Source organism: Ascidiella aspersa, chromosome 3 (genome assembly GCF_963924565.1).
Source record: "Ascidiella aspersa chromosome 3, kaAscAspe10.2, whole genome shotgun sequence".
Lineage (NCBI taxonomy): Eukaryota > Metazoa > Chordata > Ascidiacea > Phlebobranchia > Ascidiidae > Ascidiella > Ascidiella aspersa.
The window spans coordinates 32893534-32914041 of record NC_139449.1 but is presented as its reverse complement, the minus strand read 5'-3'; the positions used below and the strand labels follow the sequence as shown (position 1 = coordinate 32914041).

Below are 20508 nucleotides of genomic sequence, written 5' to 3'. Positions count from 1 at the left end.
GCACCTTTAGGAAAACCATTATTTACCATTTTGGCCGTCGATTTTAGAACGAGTTTAAAAAATAGTAGAGACCGAACTTTGAATTATAAATTAGGTTCAAAATAACACGTTTTTATGTGACAGTACAATTTGTTTGTTTCTACACTTCTACATAGATAAAAAAAAGTGCAGAATATGACTATCCGCCATTCTTGTTTTCTAAAACTAAGCCAATATTTCACTAAGAGGACAGGCCAAATCAGCGCCATGTTTGATCTAAATGTATAATTGTGAAAAAATACTTAAAAAAACGTCGCGGTAAACAAGACCTTTTGTAAAAAGGTGCGTGTTTCGCAAATGCTTGATACAATATGTGAGTTTAATAAGAGATAAAGCAAATAAGAGTAGAAAAACTGGCGCTGGTCTAGAATCCTACCACAACGTTGAAATGATTATTAAGCAATGCATAATATGTGGGTTAGGGTGTCGGTTAGTGTTTGGGTGTGGGTAGGTCAAGTAATATTGTTTAACACTATTACTGGACTCACCCAAACCCAAACGCTAACCGGCACCCTAACCCAAATAATGTTCGTTGTGGTAGGATTCTAGATGAGCGCCGGAAAACTGTAAGAATTAACCATTTGAAGATGTTTCAATTTCAAGTGGTATGATTTTTTTGTCAAGGAAGAGCAGGGTCCATATTTCCAGATAATTACAGTTATGCCAAACAGTCTGTACTTTCTATGAATTAACAAACAAATTTTAGATTCTGGATTTAAATGTATGTTTCAAGGCAGTGGTAGGATTCTACACCAAACACAGTTTGTCATTTGGACACAGGTTTAAGCAAAGTAAAAAATTAAATCCCCTTCTGATAATGGTAATCATGACTGAAATTATTGGTAAAACCAAAATCAGGAAGACCATTATAAAACAAGGAAGTGGTAAGAAGCCAACATTTCAAACTGGTGGAAAAGCAACGTTTCATTTCAAGACAATTGATACAAAGTCTGAGGTAATTTACATGTCAACATATTTTTTATCTTTTTGTACAAAATTATTTTTGTTCAACCATACTTCTTTAGTGTAATTTAAGTATTATTTCTTATATATATGATATTTATCTTCAGTAGAAAGAGAGTGGCCCAAATAATAGATAAAAGATTCATTCTTTTATTAGCAAACGTTTCGGCAATTTCTTTTGCCATCATCAGTGCAGTAATCTTTTATCTATTATTTGGGCCACTCTCTTTCTACTGAAGATAATGAACAGATCCGTGTTTAGTGTTCCTAAGTATGTTATTTATATTGTCCAAACATGAATAAGTCCAATAATAAAAAATTTAATTATAAAGTCCCTTTTAATTATGTGTATATGTATATATATATATATAACTTTCACTATTTTGGTTTAGAAAAAAACTGTAATAGATGACTCGCGAAACTTCAAAAAGCCCTTTGAACTGTTGATTGGCCGAAGCTTTAAACTTGAATGTTGGGAAGAATGTGTAACCACAATGATGAACGGTGAAATTGCCCGGTTTTCCTGTCCACTACAATCTGTCACAGACTATCCTGTGATTTCAAGAAGCTTGCGTGATTTGTATCATGGTAATAGTTGCTAGGTTTTGGTAAAGAATTGTAAGACATTATAGATTTGACATTTTTTAATAATATTTGAGTCCAAAGTTTGTCAAAACAGAAGGCTACAGGTCGCATATGGTCTGCAATATACATAAGCATAGAATCTAAAAAATTGTTTAGCCCAGTGATTGCCAAATTGTTTAATTGTAAATTTGCCCTGGCCAAGTGCTGATGGACATCCTTATCTGAAATGACAAAGACTGCAAAGCCCAATAATTTAATAAAATGTTGGCGATAGACACTTGCGCAACTATGAAAAACAAATTAAACGGGCTGCATTTCTCTTATTAAAACATCCTACCCAACTGGCGAGTGTAAATTTTAATTCTTTATCAACCCTAAAAATAATGTAACATCTTACCTCTAGTAACAGATTTTGTACTTCTGGGTACTATAACAGAAGTAGGCAGTGTGTAGTTTTGTAACTTTGTCAGAACATTTTTTGTTGTTGCTAAAGTGAGTGATTTGGTTGAACAGTATAGCTACACAGGCCCTTCTTTAAACTGTGTCATGCATATCTCCATAACTTAAAAAATCCACTGTAACTAATATCACTTAGCTTTGTATGGTACACTGCCAAAGTTATCTGTTGGGTTATATATTAAGACTGCACTAAAATAACGGTGTTTAGACATGTAGTGCGTTAAAGATATTTAAACTTCTTGAAAAAAAACACAACAAATTAAATAAAGTAAAGCTTTTGTGTGTCTCTGATGTTTTTCCTTTAATTGTGCAGGAAAAGATCACACATCACATTCATGTGGCCTCCATGCCGTGGAAAATGGACTTGGATACGAAGACCTCAACCAACTTCAGAGAAGCATGCGACCTCTCGATTTTGAAATAGAGCTACTAAAGGTTAAATATTTTACATTGTAGGACACAATATAACATCAAGTTTCAGGAAATTGACATCTATACTACTACAAGTGTGATGCAAATGGCATCCTTTATCTTTTTTAATGTGTATAAAAATTAATATTAAATGTTTATTGAACTAACTTTGCAATTACAAATCTCTACATTCAGAGGTTTAACAGCAGTCAGTTTTCAATTGACGGTGGTTGCTTAGACTTTTCAAGCAAACAGAACCACATATACTTGATTGACAAGGGCAGGGTTGTTTCTACATAATGTTTTGTTTTTCAGGTCGAGGAACCCAACTCATACGAAAAGGAACTTTGGCAAATGAGCCCAGAAGAAATGATCTCAAGTGCTCCAAAGTAATATTAAAAAATTAAAAATAAAAATCACCATCAATGATTTAAATCAGGGTGGTCCAAACTCAGGCTCGCGGGCCACATGTGGACATCATTTTTCGTGGCCCGCGAGCACTGTTGAATTATTTGTAATACCTTTGAGGGTTCAAAGAAATATTAGTGATTAACAAACAGTATGCATACTGCAATTGTTTGGGTATGATTACATTTTACCATTAAATATACCAGTTTCTTGTTGATCATCAAATTTGGATCCAGGGGGTGGCGAGAACACCTAATTTTTGGTATGTGTTAGACCGGTTAAAGAAAAGACGCAGTGCGTCCTATATGGAACTTTCTAAAATGGATGTTTTGCAAACTTATAAGATAAGTTATATTTGCGTTTTGTTTTTCTTCTTTTTGATATGAACATTACATAAAACGTATGACCCTATATAAATTACTATTAAATCAATAAAATAAATAAACTATAAAATATATCACGCTACTGGAATTAAGTATTGTTTTAGAGGTTTTCTTTCTGACTTTAAGCTAACGCTCTGACCCTTTCTAAGATGCAATTTTACCCAAATATATCTGGTTAATACATTTTTGCGAGAAACCATAACGTCTTTGTAATTTAGCGATTGTGTAGTATGCAACATCGCTCTTAAAACCTTACTAAGATACGTACGGTTTCCGCGAACATTCCAAGCTTAGCAGTCTTTTAAATTAAAAGTTTTGTCAAATACGCAATTTTTTCACGCTTAGCGCGCACGATTTTTCCCATTATCAACAACACCTCATTTGCGCATAAGTCCGACTATAGTAGCAAGTTCCTGGAGCTTATTAGTGTTTGACGATGCTTGGTGACGTTTTTTTTTAACATTTCATGCCCCGATTAAACAAAAATTGTTGATCCGCTCCTGTGATCTTAAGTTTGTGGCCCGCAAAGAATATGCATGAAATATTGTGGCCCGCGATGCTGTCAACCTTGGGACCACCCTGATTTAAATCATCAAGAATAGTTAATTTAAGTTGGTAAAACAATAGTTTTGTTTCTTTGTATTCTATTTTTTGCAGGATATCATTTGTGTAAAATGAAATGTTAGTTTGATTTCTAACTTACCTTTACATAGCAGATAAGCTTTGCTTTTTTATTGCCATACAGAGAACGTTATTTCGCTTGTGATTTAATATCCAGTTTTTCTTATGGCATAAGAGTAGTGAATTTCTGTCCAAAATGTCCTAGTATTACATGCAGGCAGAAGTCATTAAATTGTAACAGTAATCAGGCGGTTGGCTCCTAGGATTATTCAAGTTCATTTCTCCTTGTTGATCACATATTTTTGTTTTGTTTGTATAAGCTGGTTTACTTTATAATTATTTGCAAATAATTAACACTTAACAAATATGGTTTATATATGTGTAATTTTGGTTTGACTATTGTAAGCATGGCAAAGCCACTTTAAAATCTACCGAAATGCTTTTCTACAGGTCTTGGTCACCATAAGCAATTTGTAGCCAAACGATACATAAACACATTTTTGTACACACAGCTTAGCCTGGGGCATATTCTTATTCAATAATTGACTGTTGTTATGGTTAAATCCACTGTCTTGTTAAGATTACGATCATTACGTGCTTCGGTTTTATTTACGCTAAAACTTTTGAATCAATCCAGGTAGTTTTCCATCACCTTTATAAATCGGCTCGGCTAAAATTGGGAATCAGATTTTCTAAAAGTGTTATACAAACTTTAACATAAAAAATGCTTTAATATAAATCATTTTAAGTTTCCTCTAAAAATGCTTCAAGATTAAAAAAATGCTTAAAAGTTTTAAATAATATGTTAGTCACTTTTAACCTTTTTTTAAAATGATTTTTTCGCTTATTTTTTTAGGTTCCATAGTGAGGGAAACGAGTTATTTGCGCAGGGCAAGACCGTCGAAGCCGAGCAAAAATACGCAAAGGGGATCGGTTGTCTCAAGCATCTCCAACTCAAGGTAATGACTGGCCGTTGCGATTTTTACGTTAGTTAATTTCTATATATAAACTGTTGCTACCGGGCGTAATATTATAAATCAAAAAGGGTCCCCTGGTAATTTAAATTGTTAACCAAGGTTTTGGCAACCAATTCAAATCGCCTTATTCGGGGTGTATTACACCGAACATTCGTAGTACAATATTTAAAAAAACGCAAAGGAAAAAAGAAACGCCAGTGAAAAACACGATAAGAAACAATTAGGGGATTTTTTACATTATTCTATCTAGCAAGTGCGATTATTTTAGGGGTTAAATTCAAATAGTTGACTTCGACTAATCGGCTATTCAAACATGGAAAGGATTAGTCAAAGCCATGTAGAACTTAATACTTGATAACCAACGTTTCTAACGAATGAACTAAATTCACTTTGAAAAGTGCTTTAAATTTGTTCTGAAAATAGCTTATGAATTCGAATACGGTTTAGTATTGACTTTTCCGGGCGGAGAAACTTTCGAGTGTAATCCAAAAAAACACATTTTGCTTGTACTCTTTTTTAATGTGTCGCAGAATAATCATTGGTTACGCCGAAAAATTAAACGCAATCTAACAAAAAAAATGTATAATAATCCTAAAAAAAATTAAAATGATAAACCAAGTGTTTTTTAGCAAAAAATAAAGTTTAAATCGTCCAGGAGCGACCTGGCACGGATGTTTCTGGCCGCAGAACTACAATTTATTTTGGCCAATTCGTCTGATTTTTATCCATACTTCCAAAAAAAAACCAAAATCATTTCAAACAGTTGGCATATTACACTAAGCATATTAAAATTTGGCCCAACACTTAATACTGTTGCACGCACCTGGCTGAAGTGCTACTGTTTTTTTGCTGTGTCAATCAGCACCCGTTAGGACCAAATTGCACACCCTTCGTAGTGCCACTCAAATAAGTTGTTCTAATTTATTTCTATATACCCCACAACTTATGCCTGTGAACTTAGCTAAGTTGTAATAAAACGAACTTTAAACCTCCAGGAGCGACCTGGCACGGAAACGTGGATGAAACTGGACGAACAGCAAATCCCTCTATTGCTCAACTACGCACAGTGCAAGCTCAACCAGAAGGAGTACGCCCTCTGTATCACGCACTGCACCGAGGTCATAGAGAAACTAGCAGGCAACGTGAGTTTAAGGCAGATTTGCGAATTTTTTTGGCCTCGATCAGCGGCATTTTTTGGCTGATTACCACTCATAAACTTGAATTTGTTGAACAGCTTATTTCAGATGTCGGCAGGAGGTTTTTACACAGAGTTTTGAGTTTTGGCCGAATAAAACCTTTTGTTACGGCCTTATTCGAGCAATTTGGTTTCTGTGAGTATGTTGGTCAGTTTACACAAACTGAGTTCGATAGGAACCTTATACGTTGTTGGCCGTTATTTCTTGGTGTTTTGTCTGAATAATGCTGCGGTATACGCGGAGGTTTTTCCGCATGATGCACCGAATAACGATGAAAAAATATAATGTTATTCCTGTCTATAGATAAAAAAAACTATTATTTGTTTTCTTATTATTTGTTTCCAATGCTTTGTCGAAAAACAGGCAGGGGAAAAAAACTGATAAATCATAATTAAACTTTTTGCAACAACAATTGATTAAGATTCCCCTAAACTGTTCTTACTATAGACTTCCTAATGCCATATGCGTGAATCACCATTAGATTTTATCGCAGTGCATTATATACCTATATTAATAATACAGAAAAAACATCTTATCACAACTACGTTTAAAATTTGCTGTTGACCAGTTTTGTTATTTTGACGAAAGTTCGCTTCTCGAAAAAAGGCAAACGGAAGCAGTTTTAATCATTGTTAAAAACCAAATACGATTCGCAATAACTTCTTTTTAGCAGAAAACGTAAATGCCCCCTTAAACTCACCAAACGCACAAAAATACCTATTGGTTCTCTAACTTCTTCATTTTTTCGGCAGGAAAACGTGAAGGCCCTTTTCAAGCGCGGCAAAGCTTACGCCTGCGTTTTGGACGCCAAAGAATGCAAGGCCGACTTCGCACGGGCAGTCAAACTCGATCCGTCCATTAAACCGATCGTAGACCGTGAGCTTAGGGCACTGGACGCCCGACAGAAACAGAGGGACAACGAGCTATCCAGGGGCCTCAAGGGAATGTTCAACCAGTTTTGAGTATAGTCTTTTTGCGGTTTTACCGGCTTTTAAGAATTTTTGTGTTCCCGTTGTTGTCCTGTGGCTGACTTTTAAAGCGGATTTCCGAATTTTTTGAGGGTTGTTTTGCCAAAAAGTCGGTCTTCTCTTTTGACAGGGAAATTAGCGCTTTGGACTTTTTTTATATTATTTTTGTATGCTAAAGTCTCAAAGGCTAAACCATGCTAAATGAAGTTTTTTTTAACACCAAACTCCAACGAATTTCGATTTTCGAATGGAAAATTTAAGCTTGAAAACTTGTTACATTTTTTTTGGCGGGTCAGTTGATTTTTTGACGAGAGAAAACAGACCCACATAATATCCACTTGTGCAGTTGTCGTATACCATACGTAATTCTATAGTTCGGTTTGTGTGTGTCCGACGTCCCTACTAAAAGTAAATATCTACCAGCTATTGCAGCAATATCATTTGTTTGTCTTAAATCCAAGTATCAGATTTTAGTGAATTGTTGCTGTAAATCCACTACCCCATTCAAAGTTACAAAAGTGCACATAATGGCCAGAGGTTGTAGTTAGACGTAGTATAAGTATCCAGCCCAAACTACCAACTTCTGTATGAGCTTTATATTCATTCTACGTCTTAACTAAGTAAGGTGTTTTCAATAATAAAATAATCCCAAATCTAATTCTTTAAAATACCAAGTCAAGATTTTGTCTATATTAGAACAACCACAAAACTGAACCTTGCGTTATACAAATACGTCAAAACACATGACATCTTGAACCAAACTCTCATCTAAAGTCATGTAACCAAAATGTTCTGGCCAATTCAATATCCAAAAAATCAGAGTAAATTATTACGTATTGACTTCGGTTATAACAGCACTGCAAAACATTCCTGTGTGTTGTCGTTTATTTCGCGTTTTTGTTGTCGTAAAGACACTTGTATTTTTGCAGTATTTACTTGTTGGAGTAAAGCGCTTTTAAATGTACAAGGCAATATTGGCGTGTGTTTTGATACTGTCAGAGATTGGTGTTATAGCTTTGTATGTGGGCTGTTGTGCGAAGTATGGGGCGGAGTGAGTGTCGAACTCGAGACCTTTGGATTTTATTTTTTCCTGTGGTTGACGAACTTGTTTACCGCTTCGGTTTCGGGTTTAGCATTTTTCCCTATTGGGTTATTAGTTGATTACGGTACAACGGAGTTAGAAAAAAAATTGAAACAATTTTATAGAACTAATTATTTTGGCGATACACCTTCATTTTCCCCCCAAATTACAACTTATCCACTTTGCAAGTTACCAACGTCCGAATATACTTTATAACATATATGGCTTTTCGTGACATCGGTTACAATTCTGCTTTTTATCCACCTCAAAATATTATTAAACGGTTTCAGGTATGTCCGATAATGCCGGATCGGCGCCTTACCAAAGTTTTTTGCCCAAAATATCGAATATCTGTGTCGGAATGAAATGCCTCGGTCATCTCTACTTTTGCAGGAATAATACCTTCTATTTCCCAACAATTCTAAAAAAAAAAAACGAAATTGCGATTTTTTATTATTCTTTTATACGGCCTCACATTGCTTAGAAAACACTGCGATGCTTTACCTCCTAATATTTGTTCATGGTTACGAGACGCATTCAGCCGTGTGGTTACTGAGGTTGGAGCGATATTCGTACTTCGCGCCTTTTGCGGCATCAAAGAATTTCGTTTAAAAGTTTAAACTGAACATTATCAGTGCTTATAGTGGTGCTTGCGAAATATTGTTTTCGACATTTTTTGACAAACTTAAGGGAAAAACGCGTATTCTCCCAATTTATTCAACGAATTTAGTATCTGATAAACTGTTGATTTTTTCTGGCTGCAAATATGATTTATTCCAAATAAAATCTGTTTACGGTTCTTTATAGCGTATTAAATGTTAATAATTGCGATTTTATAAAAAGGCGTAAAAAATAACGTCGCTTGGAAGTTGCCAATTGTATACATTGTAAGAATGTATTTTTACGTTATTTTGTGGACCCTGACAAACCGCAACCCCTAATGTTACTCTATTTTGTTATTTGTGTGATTGCCGCCCTTTCAGTAACCAAAGCGCGAACCACAGAAAAATAATTTGCTCTTTCTTAATCGTAGACTTTTATAGATATTCTAGTGTCGACGGTCGTGTGTTTTGGAAGTGTCACATACACGCCAGTTTGCTATAGGTAAAGCCTCTACATGTTTTCGTCGCTAAAGGCTCCCTGAGTCAGAAGTCTCTGACGTGTAAACATCAAACAACACAAGTTTGAACTTATTCAAAGTTCGTCATTTGTGTACAGGTTTATATTCCAGCCAATGTGTTGTTTCGGTGCAGGGTTGCCACAAAGCCTCTGAATCTTCGAAGTTCTTTAAATAGATTTACATATGGATAAGTATTCGAAGAACCTCTTGTTTTTACGAAAGTCTTTAAATATGTTTCAAATTAATTTTATTTCTAGCGTAAGTTATGCTTTTATAAAGGGCCATATTGGAACAATGTTTTAGACTTTGTTATTGCGTTGGCCATGGCATTTATACTGTTTTTTTCTCGCATTATATTCATAACACGCCGAGAATCCAACTAGGTATTTAAAAACGTATACATTTTCTTAGTAATGTATTTTAATGCCTTTATTTCATAAATATGTGTGGCAACCCTATGTTGCCTGCGGTGTGATTTGCCACTACACAAGTAGACTGTGGTTCATGCCTCGGCTGGTAATCTTCTGTGGCAGCACAGCGTTATATTTTTGGTTATCTGTGGTAAATTGACTTTCTCTTTAAATCCGCACACATCTTTCAAATCAAGCTGACAATAATTCTGTATCGAAACCTCTTTGTAAACTAAAAAAGAAAACCCTTGGTTGAACAGTTTACGTTTACTACAACGATTCGGTTCGTCTATTAAAGCCTTCCGGTGTACTATGATACGTAATCCGTTATCGTTGATCAAAAGTAGGACTTCTGAAGGGCTAGATCACAATCGTACACGTACGACACGTGTGTGTAAGTGTCATTATTCATTTTACTGCAAGTTTGAGTTCACCTTATTTGTACTTTGCTGGATCACAAAGCGTTTTTTAACGTCGTGTATTTTTTTGTGCGCCCGCTGAACTCAGTCAAGTCAGCCCACGGTGAAAAATACAAAAAAAAATTTTGTTTGTTCAAGTTAAAATCCGTTAACGCGGAATAATGCCCTTAAAAGCAAAACGTTCGACACCGTTTGCGCTTTGCGTATAAGCTTTTTTATAGCCCTTATTTTGAAATAAAAGACTTCATGTCACGCTATGTGTTGTTTTGCCATTGCATCGCCATTTTTTAGCGTTTTTTACCCAAATAAGACGTTTTAAATGATTTGTGATAAAATGAAATCGAAAATGATTCAAAAGCGTTTCCGAGATTTGAGAAGGGACTTCGTATTCTGCTGTGCTATAATGTTTTGCCATCTGCAATTGTACAGATCTCGCGTCCTTGCTTGTAGTATTACTATCCCCCGTATACTGTCTGCGTCTTTTTATCAAATAAATTTTGCGTATCATTCTAGTTGGATTTTTTTCTGAGGAGTTACTCTCCCTATGAAATGAAAATGAGGTCATATATTTTCCCAGCAAATAGCACAGCCTATTATATTGCCATTTGAAGCGTGTGAATCACATTTGGATATTTTTTGTCCCGAACGCCAGAATACAAGCCCTAAACCTCTGGAACTATATAAGTTAAATCCGAGGTTAAATTTAACTATTGGACCTATTTGGAAGATCGAGTCGAGGGTCATTTTTCTATCGCTTCGTTCCACCTGGTTTAAAAAACAAACAAACAGCACTCATATATGTTTATGAAAGCTTAAAAATAAATTTGAAAATATTCGCAGCGCGCAATAGGTTTACACTTCCGTTACTTTTATACAAGATCTAAATGCTGCTCGCGTACCACTAATGGTTACGTGTAGGCTACCACACGTTAAGAACCAACGAACAAAAATATGATAGATTTCGTAGAAGGGGTGATACAAACTATGCGACTACAAATATAAAACATACCTAAGCCAGTTGTTTTACATACTACCCTTAAAAAGAAGTGTACAAACTGCTATAAGGTAGCAGCCTGTACATCAGTAGATGCGCAGGGTAATTAACCTGCAAAATCACTCTGTGCCGCTATAACGCAGTGCCAGAGCTAAGCGATTTGCTACGGGGCCTTTTAAATCATTTATTAGGCGCGCCAAAGATAAACCAACACAGGACCAACAGTTATTATAAGCCGCCCGTAAACCACCGTCCATTGTACTGACTACGCTCTAAATCTGTATGAGCGTTAAACTGTACTGAATAGGTTTTCCCGACAGTCAACAACATTTTGCGATTAACTTTTAACTTAATGTAATGCGAAAAAAGAGCAATAGGATTTTGTACAAAATATCAAGAAAGAAATCGAATGCACTTTACGTAGTTCCGACAAGAAATATATTTAAAGTTGTTATTAATCAACTATTTAAAAGCGTCTGTGCTACCGTTGCTAACGGCAACAGACATGAAAAACAAGTCACCGCCAAAACGTCAAGTCGCACAAAAATAACAAAAGCATGACAAACGAAATAGTAAAGCGTATATTTACAAGTGTGTATTAAACCTCTTGTGTTAAGGACATTACGCAAAAATTTGTGTTAAGGACATTACGCAAAAAAAACGGTGTTAAGGACATTACGCAAATTGTATAAAGCGAAATCAATTTCTGGATATTATAACTGTGAAAAATGTAAACAACCAACATTAGCGTGCCTAAACATTCATAATAATATCATTTTAGAGTCATGATTCGGGTGTTTTTTGTTGGTCTAATTAATATAAGCTTAGCCTGTGTTGACGACTAAAAGGGTAATAAAATGGAAGCTTTGCAAGAGATTGCGACTGGGTAATTTAAAAACGGTTTTCTAAACGAATCTACAGCAGCAGACTAATGGCACAAGGTAAGCATATTTAGGCCTATTAACAAGTAGATATCCACGAGAAGGGCAGATTTTGTATTTAGAGAAAGTCCAGCATGTAGGGTCGGGCGTGCTGCAAGGAAGCTGTAAATAGTAGCAAACACGACGTTGCTTGCAAAGGAGTATCTCTACTGTGTCCCAGCCAGGCTAGGGTTCGCGTTTGATAAAGTCCAACGTGTTAGTCCATGAGCCAGCAGCACAACAGGGCTGCGCAGCAAGCCATAAGGAAGCAGTCGGTATCGTCGTTTCTCTTTGAACGCTGCTGCTGTTGTTCCACCACGACTAAACAAATAACACAAATAAAATACAGAACAACATATAACACATTTTTATAGTTCAAACAAATACATAAAATGTTTTACTAGTTCCGATTCGTCGTCAGAAGTTTTTCTCATTTATACTATAGAATAAAATCAATGCCGATTTGTACCCAATGGTTGTGTTTTAAGTTTTAACTACCAAAAAAGATTTAAAAAACGGTTTACACCTATAGAGTTGGACTTGTTTCTTACAATTTGGAATTTTTATCTCTGTAATAATTTAATTACACAAATACAATGGGTTTAATTCCTATAATTACAATTTTAGTTTTTCCCGTCGGCCATTGTAGACAGGTGGTACGATAAAATTTCATGAAAGCTCAAAGGGTAAAAGCGCGAAAATGGTTAAGAACCACTGACATAGGGTAAAACTACCCAAAGCCAGAAAAAATAGTGAAGCATATGTCGCTAAATATCGTAAAAGGGCAAATATACAACACAACTTTTATTTTTATTTTTTGAAGGTTTGGTGACGGCTAAGAAATATTGAGAGGCCGCAAGCCGCAAGGTTTTCTTATCCAACTATGTAAAGACGGTATAGTTGTTTAAACAAATTATCTAAAGAAGTAGGCAGTATTTAAAGAAAGCACCGCATTTTTTAGTTCTAAGTAAATTGGCAAACATTGATTTCAGGAGTTTTTCGGTCAGTATTAATATAATAATGGGTCTTGGGTAGGGTCAGTAGCGATTCGCGTAGTTCTTTTAAAAATCTATTATAAATACCATTCAATGGCGCTCGCGCATCTAATTTATATTCCAGTGCAAATAAAATATTTTGAGAAACAATGGAATACAGTCGACAGTTTGACTGCGGATTATTTTGGATAAGAATATCAGACGCTAAACTTATCGATTTGTTAAAAGCTACTTTGAAATTCAAGGGCCACTGCGCTTAACACACTTAAGCTGTAATCTTGACTGATCACGGCAAATCAATAGCTCCATAGATATGCTGTAATTGAACAAACAGCTGATGGGGTTTAAATTACCTATCCGTCTGCAGAATGTCGAATGGATGACATCAAAACGTGTTGGCTATTTGCATTTTGGCGCTGATTTACCGAAATCGATCAGTTGATTTACCGAAAATCGATGGTTGGTTTTATCGACTACTTTGTGGTACGGTTCAGTAAAAAAAAGACTGGGTTATTTATCTTAAAATTTTCACATAAACTAAATAACTTGATATGTGGCATTTCTATATTTGATTTATTGCTTATAATCAGACAAGTTTAGCAATTTAAATAGTTTAAGGTCTTGTTTTTATCAAAATGACTTGACTTGGAGTTGACTTGGGCAACTAATGACTTGCACTGGACTTAAGACTTGTTTTATTTGGAAAGACTGGACTTGGACTTGAGTTCACTAATGACTTGACTTGGACTTTTAAAATTACACTGCGGACCTGAAAGAGTAGTTAAGTATCCCTATTGTGTTGTGTACAGTCCTTTGAAACTAAGATTTCCTTTGCGGGAAAAAATATTGTCCGATTTAAAGCCCTTAAAAAATTATAAGCGAACTTTCCTTTCGCAAGTTTTCATTTTGTAGCTGAAATTTTAAACGGTGTTTTGCGGTTGAACTATAGACCCAACGTTGCAATCAAGCTTTCAAACTAAGAACTCTTTTTTTAGATTTAATACATGTCTAGAAAAGGGAACTAGCCTCTTTAAAAGGCCTTAAAGTCAGGCCAAGTACTCAGCGTTGGTAATCGCGTCACATGACGCGAAATGGAATCCAGGGAACAAACTTTAGTGGACAACTTTAAATTTCTCTCAACGTCTTAACGAAAGCGCATTTTCCTATCAACAAAATTTCGACACTTCTCCAGAAAGGTAGCAGGTTTTCAGTCCGATTTAAATAACTGCTTGCGGACCATCACTGGCTGTCTAACAGCGATCCCAGTAAACAACCTCCCAGTGCTAGCAGGGATTGTGCCAACTATCATAAGGCGAGAGGGAGCAACCTTTGCTCAATCGCGCAAGGCACTCTTGTGGCCTGACCACCTACTGCACAGCAAAATATCAGGCTGTGCGCAGGTTAACGCGACTGAAGTCACGACACTCCTTTGTAACCGCAGCACAGTCATTCAAGAAAGCAATCCTTGATGGCAAAACTGCGTCAGAATGGAAGGAGGAAACCTGGGAAGAAGAATGGTCAACAAACAAGACAAAGCTACACGCATCCATCTCCGCGGCTCGCTACCACGCCCCAGAGCTGTCGAGAACAGCGAATGTGAGACGCAACTGCTTATGTGAGTGCGGAGCCACACAAACGGCAAACCACATCGTGGAAGAATGTCCAAACTTTTCCTGTCCCGGTGGTTGGATAGCGATATTGGCCGCAAAACCCTCTACCACGCAGTGGCTCACAAGCCACTGCCCAAATATCTAACCAACACGAAAGAAGAAGTCCGATTCGCAAAAAACTGAACTTTAAAGCCAAGAAAAAGATCCACTGTGTTCGAGTCCTATAACAACTAAACGTCTCTGCTATGTGTCGAATTGCGACTTTAATGAGTTGAAAAAATGGAGAAAAACGCTGACTTACTGACTTGCTGTGGATAGGTAAAAGGTTGTTAAAAATCGCATTCTGCCATTTAAATCTTACCCTGACGGGTTTACGTCTTATTTCGACTATTAGATATAGTCTTAGTCTTATTCTGGCGGGTGTACGTCATATTTCCTAGTCTTATTCTGGCGGGTGTACGTCTTATTCCGACTTGTTTAGAACTTATTTCGATTCAGATGGCATACCGACTTTTACGTATAGTCCTATTTTAGTCGTATTCCGAATTGTATTTTATTCCGACGAAGATGTTATTCTAATTTCGGTCTTTTTCCTGAAAGTCCGTTAAACGGCAACTTTAGTCAAGGAAAACCACAAAAAACGCTGACTTACCGACTTGCTGCGGCGCTTTGCCTTGACGATTATTGGGGTCCATGTACTGTCCCTGAGGGGGGTACTGTTGTGGGTAGCCGCCTTGTTGGGGGTAACCCTGGGGCGGGTAGGTTTGTTGGGGTGGGTACCCAGGCTGGGGCGGATAACCACCCGGTTGCGGTGGTGGGTAAACCCCAGGTTGCTGAGCGGGGTAATATGGGGCCTGTTGGTACCCAGGCTGTTGGGGCGGGTAGGGGGCCTGCTGCATCCCCTCCTGGGCGTAAGCTGGGTTTGTTGGAGGGGGAATTCCCCGTGGGTCATCTACGGTATAGGGCGGAGGCGCGGAGGCCATCTTTTGTTGGTTTATTAAAGTTTTTGTTTACAGCTAAAATATAGGTCCTTATTTTATAAATAATACCTGTGAAAATATAGAAGGCGTTTCTCATAAGTTGTGCAATCTAAGTATTATTGATAGTTAATGTAGTTCAATATAGTATCGACTATCGACCCTACTGCCTGAAATTATTTAATCGGACAAGGACAACACAAAGCATCGGTAAAAGATTCACAAGAACACTTGTAAATAAATAAAAAAGTCACAAGATAGACTTGTGTCTTGTAAATTGGGCGGTAATTGGCCGCGATGGACGTTAATTTGCTACGCCAAAGAACGCTTTTTTAGGCTTGTCCAGACAGCAATTGGTTATTTTAATGTTCTGCTTGTGTGCGCCAGCTACTGTAATTACCTAACACATATTCGACGCGATCGACCAGGTGAAATGTGCCGATCGACCGTTGGCTACCCCTGCTTTATAGTATAGGACACAGGTTTAAATACAACGCTAAAATAGCGCATTACGCCAGGCGACTGCGTTTTACACTTTAATTAAGCGTAATAGTTTAAACTCACGATTAATTGGGACGTGGCGTGCTTATGAGAACGCAGTTATGTTTTGGCATCGCTGTTATTCAGCTTCAATCAGAATGTCTATGCTTAGTTTACCATTACGCGTTTGCTTTAAACCCGGAGCTTTAACGCTTAACGAAACTTTGCTATTTCTTCTTTTCTTTGTACTGTATGTGCTATTGTCCCAAGTTCACAATAAAATGGAATCTAGCGGGGATGGACACACTTTTCAACACGCGAGTCGCAATAGGAAAATTCATGAGTTTAAAGGTCCGCATAAAATGGAATAAATTATTCATTAAAGTTTATCTTTGTGCAAGCAAGGCCAAAGTGGGATCTGTGGGCCACAGCCACAAAATATGTTTTAAACGTGGCAGCAATGGTGAATATCATGTTTTGTTAACAGACTGTGTTCGTTAAAACCTTTGCAACAGCCGAACATCGTTGTTGTTTGGCTCTTTAAAGCAGTAAACTAGTTTAATGCGGGATTTTATGAAAAAAAACATTACTGTTTTGTCGTAACACAATATAAACGGGCAGTTGGGCATGGTTTAAATATGAAGTAGATATACCACTCGATCATTTTTTTGATATTAATGTTCGAATTGAAGAGCCACAAATAACATGGCAAGGAGGTATGTAAATATAGGCTGCATTAGCATTTCTATAGATTTAAATAGACTTCCCCTTGGTTAAACAAAACGTTCTTTAAATGTGCGTCGCGACGCCTTAGTTCGTCGTTTCAATAACGTCTCACAGTGACTACGTTTCGTATTCATACTCAATTAAGATATGTGGGTTTCCGAAAGCAAAACCAAATTTACTCTCAATTGCAATTATCAAGTTTGGTATATTTTGCCTATTTTGCCATAGTACTGACGTCAATTGGTGTCGGGTAGGATTGCGGGCGGTATTATTTTCGCTAAGAAATCAGTATCGGTATCAGAATAAAATTCATCTCTAGTGTACAACATACGTGCAGTTGTGATTTGCTTGTTTTCTCTTGTTTGTTTTAAGCAGGGCTGGGGAGCCACCGTAAAATAGCATTAGCTCCGGCTCCAGCTCCGGAGCCATCAGGCAATTATTAAATGACTCCGGCTCCAGCTCCGGAGCCATCAAACACACACCCAATGACTCCGGCTCCAGCTCTGGTGCCACCAGTCACTTATTCAATGGCAAGTTTTAAAATTGCTTTTGGCTAACTAACGTTGGAGATGGAACAAAATATAATTTCTTAGCTTTAGCACCACAAATTGAAAAATGGCCCAGCTCCACAAAAATAATAAAAAGGGCTCCGGCTTCACAAAAATAATAAAAATGGCTCCGGCTCCAGCTCCAGCTCCACAAAAATAATAAAAATGGCTCCGGCTCCGGCTCCACAAAAATAATAACAATGGCTCCGGCTCTGGCTCCAGAGAAAATGCTTGGCTCCGGGCTCCAGCTCCGGCTCCCCAGCCCTGGTTTTAAGTACACTTTATGTTTGACACAACAAGAAAAAACTATATCGCAAGGCATAAAGTTTTAGAACCACTGGCTTAAAAAACGACGGATGCCCGAGAGTAGTCAGAAGTATGGAAAGTTCGCGGTCACAACCTAAAGCAACAACTGTACTTCAAACTTACAGAGAAATGTTAATAATTTAATTTATGTTTTTCTGGTTAATCCTTGTGCATGACATACCGGAAACAAAACGAATGCTTAATCGGACATGTTCCGGTACCGGTAATTTACAACTCGGTGTATCCTATTTATAAAAAGAATATCTAAACTTTTGAACACCCTTAATTCGCAGAGGACGTGAAGTTGGTATGACACAAGTCAGTTGCAAGGAATGTTTTTAATCATAAACGTTATAAAAAAAGTCAGCAAACCTTAAAAAGTGGTTATGGAACAGATTAATATCTACGATAAATTCTACTGATTTTATATTTGCTGTAATAAATAAACGCACCTTTACTCCTATAGATTAACTCAATCGTGCAAATCTAGAATATTTCAGGTTCAACTCAAGTAAAGAAATCCGAGGCCTTAAGGCTGGTTCGACGCGTCTAGCGTTAACGTCAAACGTTTTAAACGCGAAAAAGTTGAAATATTTCAACTTTGACGCTTTCGGTTAGAAGCGAGGAAATTTGACGATAACGCTGGCAACGCGTCTAGTGTAGGGTTCCTCTTTTTCCCGGATTTTTTCACTCCCGGGAATCGGGATTGAAAAATAAAACTTCCCGGGAATCCCGACGAAAAAATTATACCTAAAATTGCGTCATTATGACGTTCGAAATTATTTTATATTAGCTCCAAACATTTAATTAAGCTCATTTATGTTCTGTAGTATTGCTTCTGCCATCTTACAAGACCTTCTCGTATTAAAGTCAGGACCCTTCTTAGTTTTATTTAAAAACAGCGCATGCAGTACAATTTTTGGCGCTCCTTCACTTCTGCATGTATAAATTTATGTAAAAAAACAAAAAAAATACCGCATACCATAACGCACAATATTTGGGAGCGTTTGGGTGAAGGCGGGTCAAGTGTTATTATATTTATTATTAATAACACCTGACCCACCCCCATTCAAACGCGAATCCGCACCCCAACCCAAATAATGTGCGTTATGGTATGCGGAATTTGCAGACCGTTTTTTTTGCATAACTTTCTACGTGCAGAAGTGAAGGAGCGCCCTATTTTTTCTTTATATTAGTCAAAAACGACAATTTTTTCAAAGGTTTGCTATATTGCCGAATACCCGGGATTATAAAAAAAAAATTCCCGGGATTCGGGATTGTTGTTTCGCGGGAATTCCCGGGAATTTCCCGTCAAAACATTACCCGAGAGGAACCCTAGTCTAGTGTGAACCAGCCTTTACGCTTACAACGATAAACGGATTACATCACGTGCATGCTTCGCCAAGTTTTACATTTCATCGATTTTTAAACTCCTAAATCGGGTTTGTGGTAAAGCTCAAGTCCAAAGCGCACAAAAAAAAATAAGAGAAATCCTGTGAGAATCCTATTCGGCAATCTAACCCACATTGCTCTAGTCCAGTGGTTCTCAACCTTTTTAGCTTACGGACCGGTAAAATTTTAAAACAAATTTTGCTGACCGGTGGACCTTCAAAAATCAAAACCAAACCCAAAATGCAAATGTGACAAAATATGCAACTTAAAAGCAAAGAATGCAAACTTCCGTTGAATGAGAAATTTGCTGTTGTCTTTTTGATAACATACGTGTTATAGTGGTTCAATTAAAGGTTTTCACATACCACTGGTCCTAAAATGACACGAGCTGTAGTCTACTTTTAAACAGTTGGGCACAATACTTGCAGCATTGTGACACATTATGAAGTAGACGATTAGCTCTATGTTACGTCACAATGTTGCAAATTACGGAGGTGGCGAAGATCTAAATTTGATGGCAAGCCTTAAACATCTTACATTTTGTAATTGAGATTTAAGATTGTAACATATTTGGCGGACCGGCGGTTAAGAACCACTGCTCTAGTCTACAATGTACCGTAAAGAATTGTGCATTGTACGCAAAAACACGCAGCAAACACAAAACACAACCCAACATCCTCTTTATAAACGACCAATTTACGTCACATTGCTGCGAATAGAGCTGTTTCTTTCGCGTTTAACACACTTTTTCGCGAAAGCTTTGTCAAAAGGGCGACACTAGCCATGTTGCACAAACACAAAGGCCGGCAGGATGTTCAGCTGCTTCCCGTGTTTGATTGTGCTGTGCCACAAACGCTAAACCAAAAGGAAGCAAGCAGCTACAAAGTTTAACGTTCAATTTCTCCGTAAATATTGGCTATATGGAGTTGATATTTTTACACTTTACATACATAAAATAACCTATCCAGCTGTAATATAACCGGTCTAGAAAATAGCATTACCTATCTAGTGTCCACCTATATTTGAACAATGTTGAAGAAATATTACTTTTTACTACCTGCTGGCGCTGCCAACTTTATCATTGCGCTAATACAAGTTAAAGCCTTTCGACAATTGCCAAATGACAAGTGTCTTTCGCTATTTGATTTTATTCAGACTTCCAATGTTGCTGTTTCTATATAATAATGAACAAGCACTTGAAACCAACAATCACGGTTTATTAAATCACAGTTTATGCACTAACTGTGTACAATGGTAACCATTTATTTTGTCTGAATTTAACCCACGTTGAATGTTGTACTGCGCCTATAACTGTATCTCACAAAAGCGACAAAAATCCTTGTTTTATCCAGAACTAATCACTGATTATCGAGGCCTTTTATAAAACTAATAGGTTGCGCAATTACTGTATTGAAATACACACCCCAACAGATGTTCACTTTTAATCGAACTGTTTGGCTGGTAACTACTGTCTGTAGCCAAAGTCTGCGACGATACCATAGAGCTCTTGAACAAACATA

At 37.0% G+C, this 20508-nt stretch overlaps 2 protein-coding genes across 2 annotated transcripts; one reads left to right on the top strand and one right to left on the bottom strand.

The window, feature by feature from the left end:
* The first annotated feature begins 828 nt into the window (after positions 1–828).
* Positions 829–10540, top strand: LOC146162563 (AH receptor-interacting protein-like). The gene is made up of 7 exons (XM_083383529.1): positions 829–994; positions 1395–1590; positions 2360–2481; positions 2773–2846; positions 4726–4828; positions 5842–5988; positions 6795–10540. The coding sequence occupies exons 1-7, from the start codon at positions 857–859 to the stop codon at positions 7002–7004; spliced, it is 990 nt and encodes a 329-aa protein (XP_083239655.1). The 5' UTR covers positions 829–856; the 3' UTR covers positions 7005–10540.
* A 286-nt stretch (positions 10541–10826) lies between these two features.
* Positions 10827–15616, bottom strand: LOC146162562 (uncharacterized). Its single transcript, XM_083384023.1, has 2 exons — positions 15212–15616; positions 10827–12275 (listed from the first exon to the last, which is right to left on the bottom strand). Exons 1-2 carry the CDS (start codon positions 15540–15542, stop codon positions 12172–12174), a joined length of 435 nt encoding a protein of 144 aa, XP_083240149.1. The 5' UTR covers positions 15543–15616; the 3' UTR covers positions 10827–12171.
* Positions 15617–20508: the final 4892 nt, after the last annotated feature.

What these genes read in the sequence shown, in the direction of transcription:
- LOC146162563 (XM_083383529.1), top strand. Translation starts at nt 857, where the DNA reads ATGGTAATCATGACTGAAATTATTGGTAAAACCAAAATCAGGAAGACC. An exon ending in CTTGCGTGATTTGTATCATG is followed by an intron (nt 1,591 to 2,359) that starts GTAATAGTTGCT and finishes TTAATTGTGCAG; the next exon opens with GAAAAGATCACACATCACAT. An exon ending in TCAAGCATCTCCAACTCAAG is followed by an intron (nt 4,829 to 5,841) that starts GTAATGACTGGC and finishes TTAAACCTCCAG; the next exon opens with GAGCGACCTGGCACGGAAAC.
- LOC146162562 (XM_083384023.1), bottom strand. Translation starts at nt 15,542, where the DNA reads ATGGCCTCCGCGCCTCCGCCCTATACCGTAGATGACCCACGGGGAATT. An exon ending in CAAAGCGCCGCAGCAAGTCG is followed by an intron (nt 12,276 to 15,211) that starts GTAAGTCAGCGT and finishes TTATTTGTTTAG; the next exon opens with TCGTGGTGGAACAACAGCAG.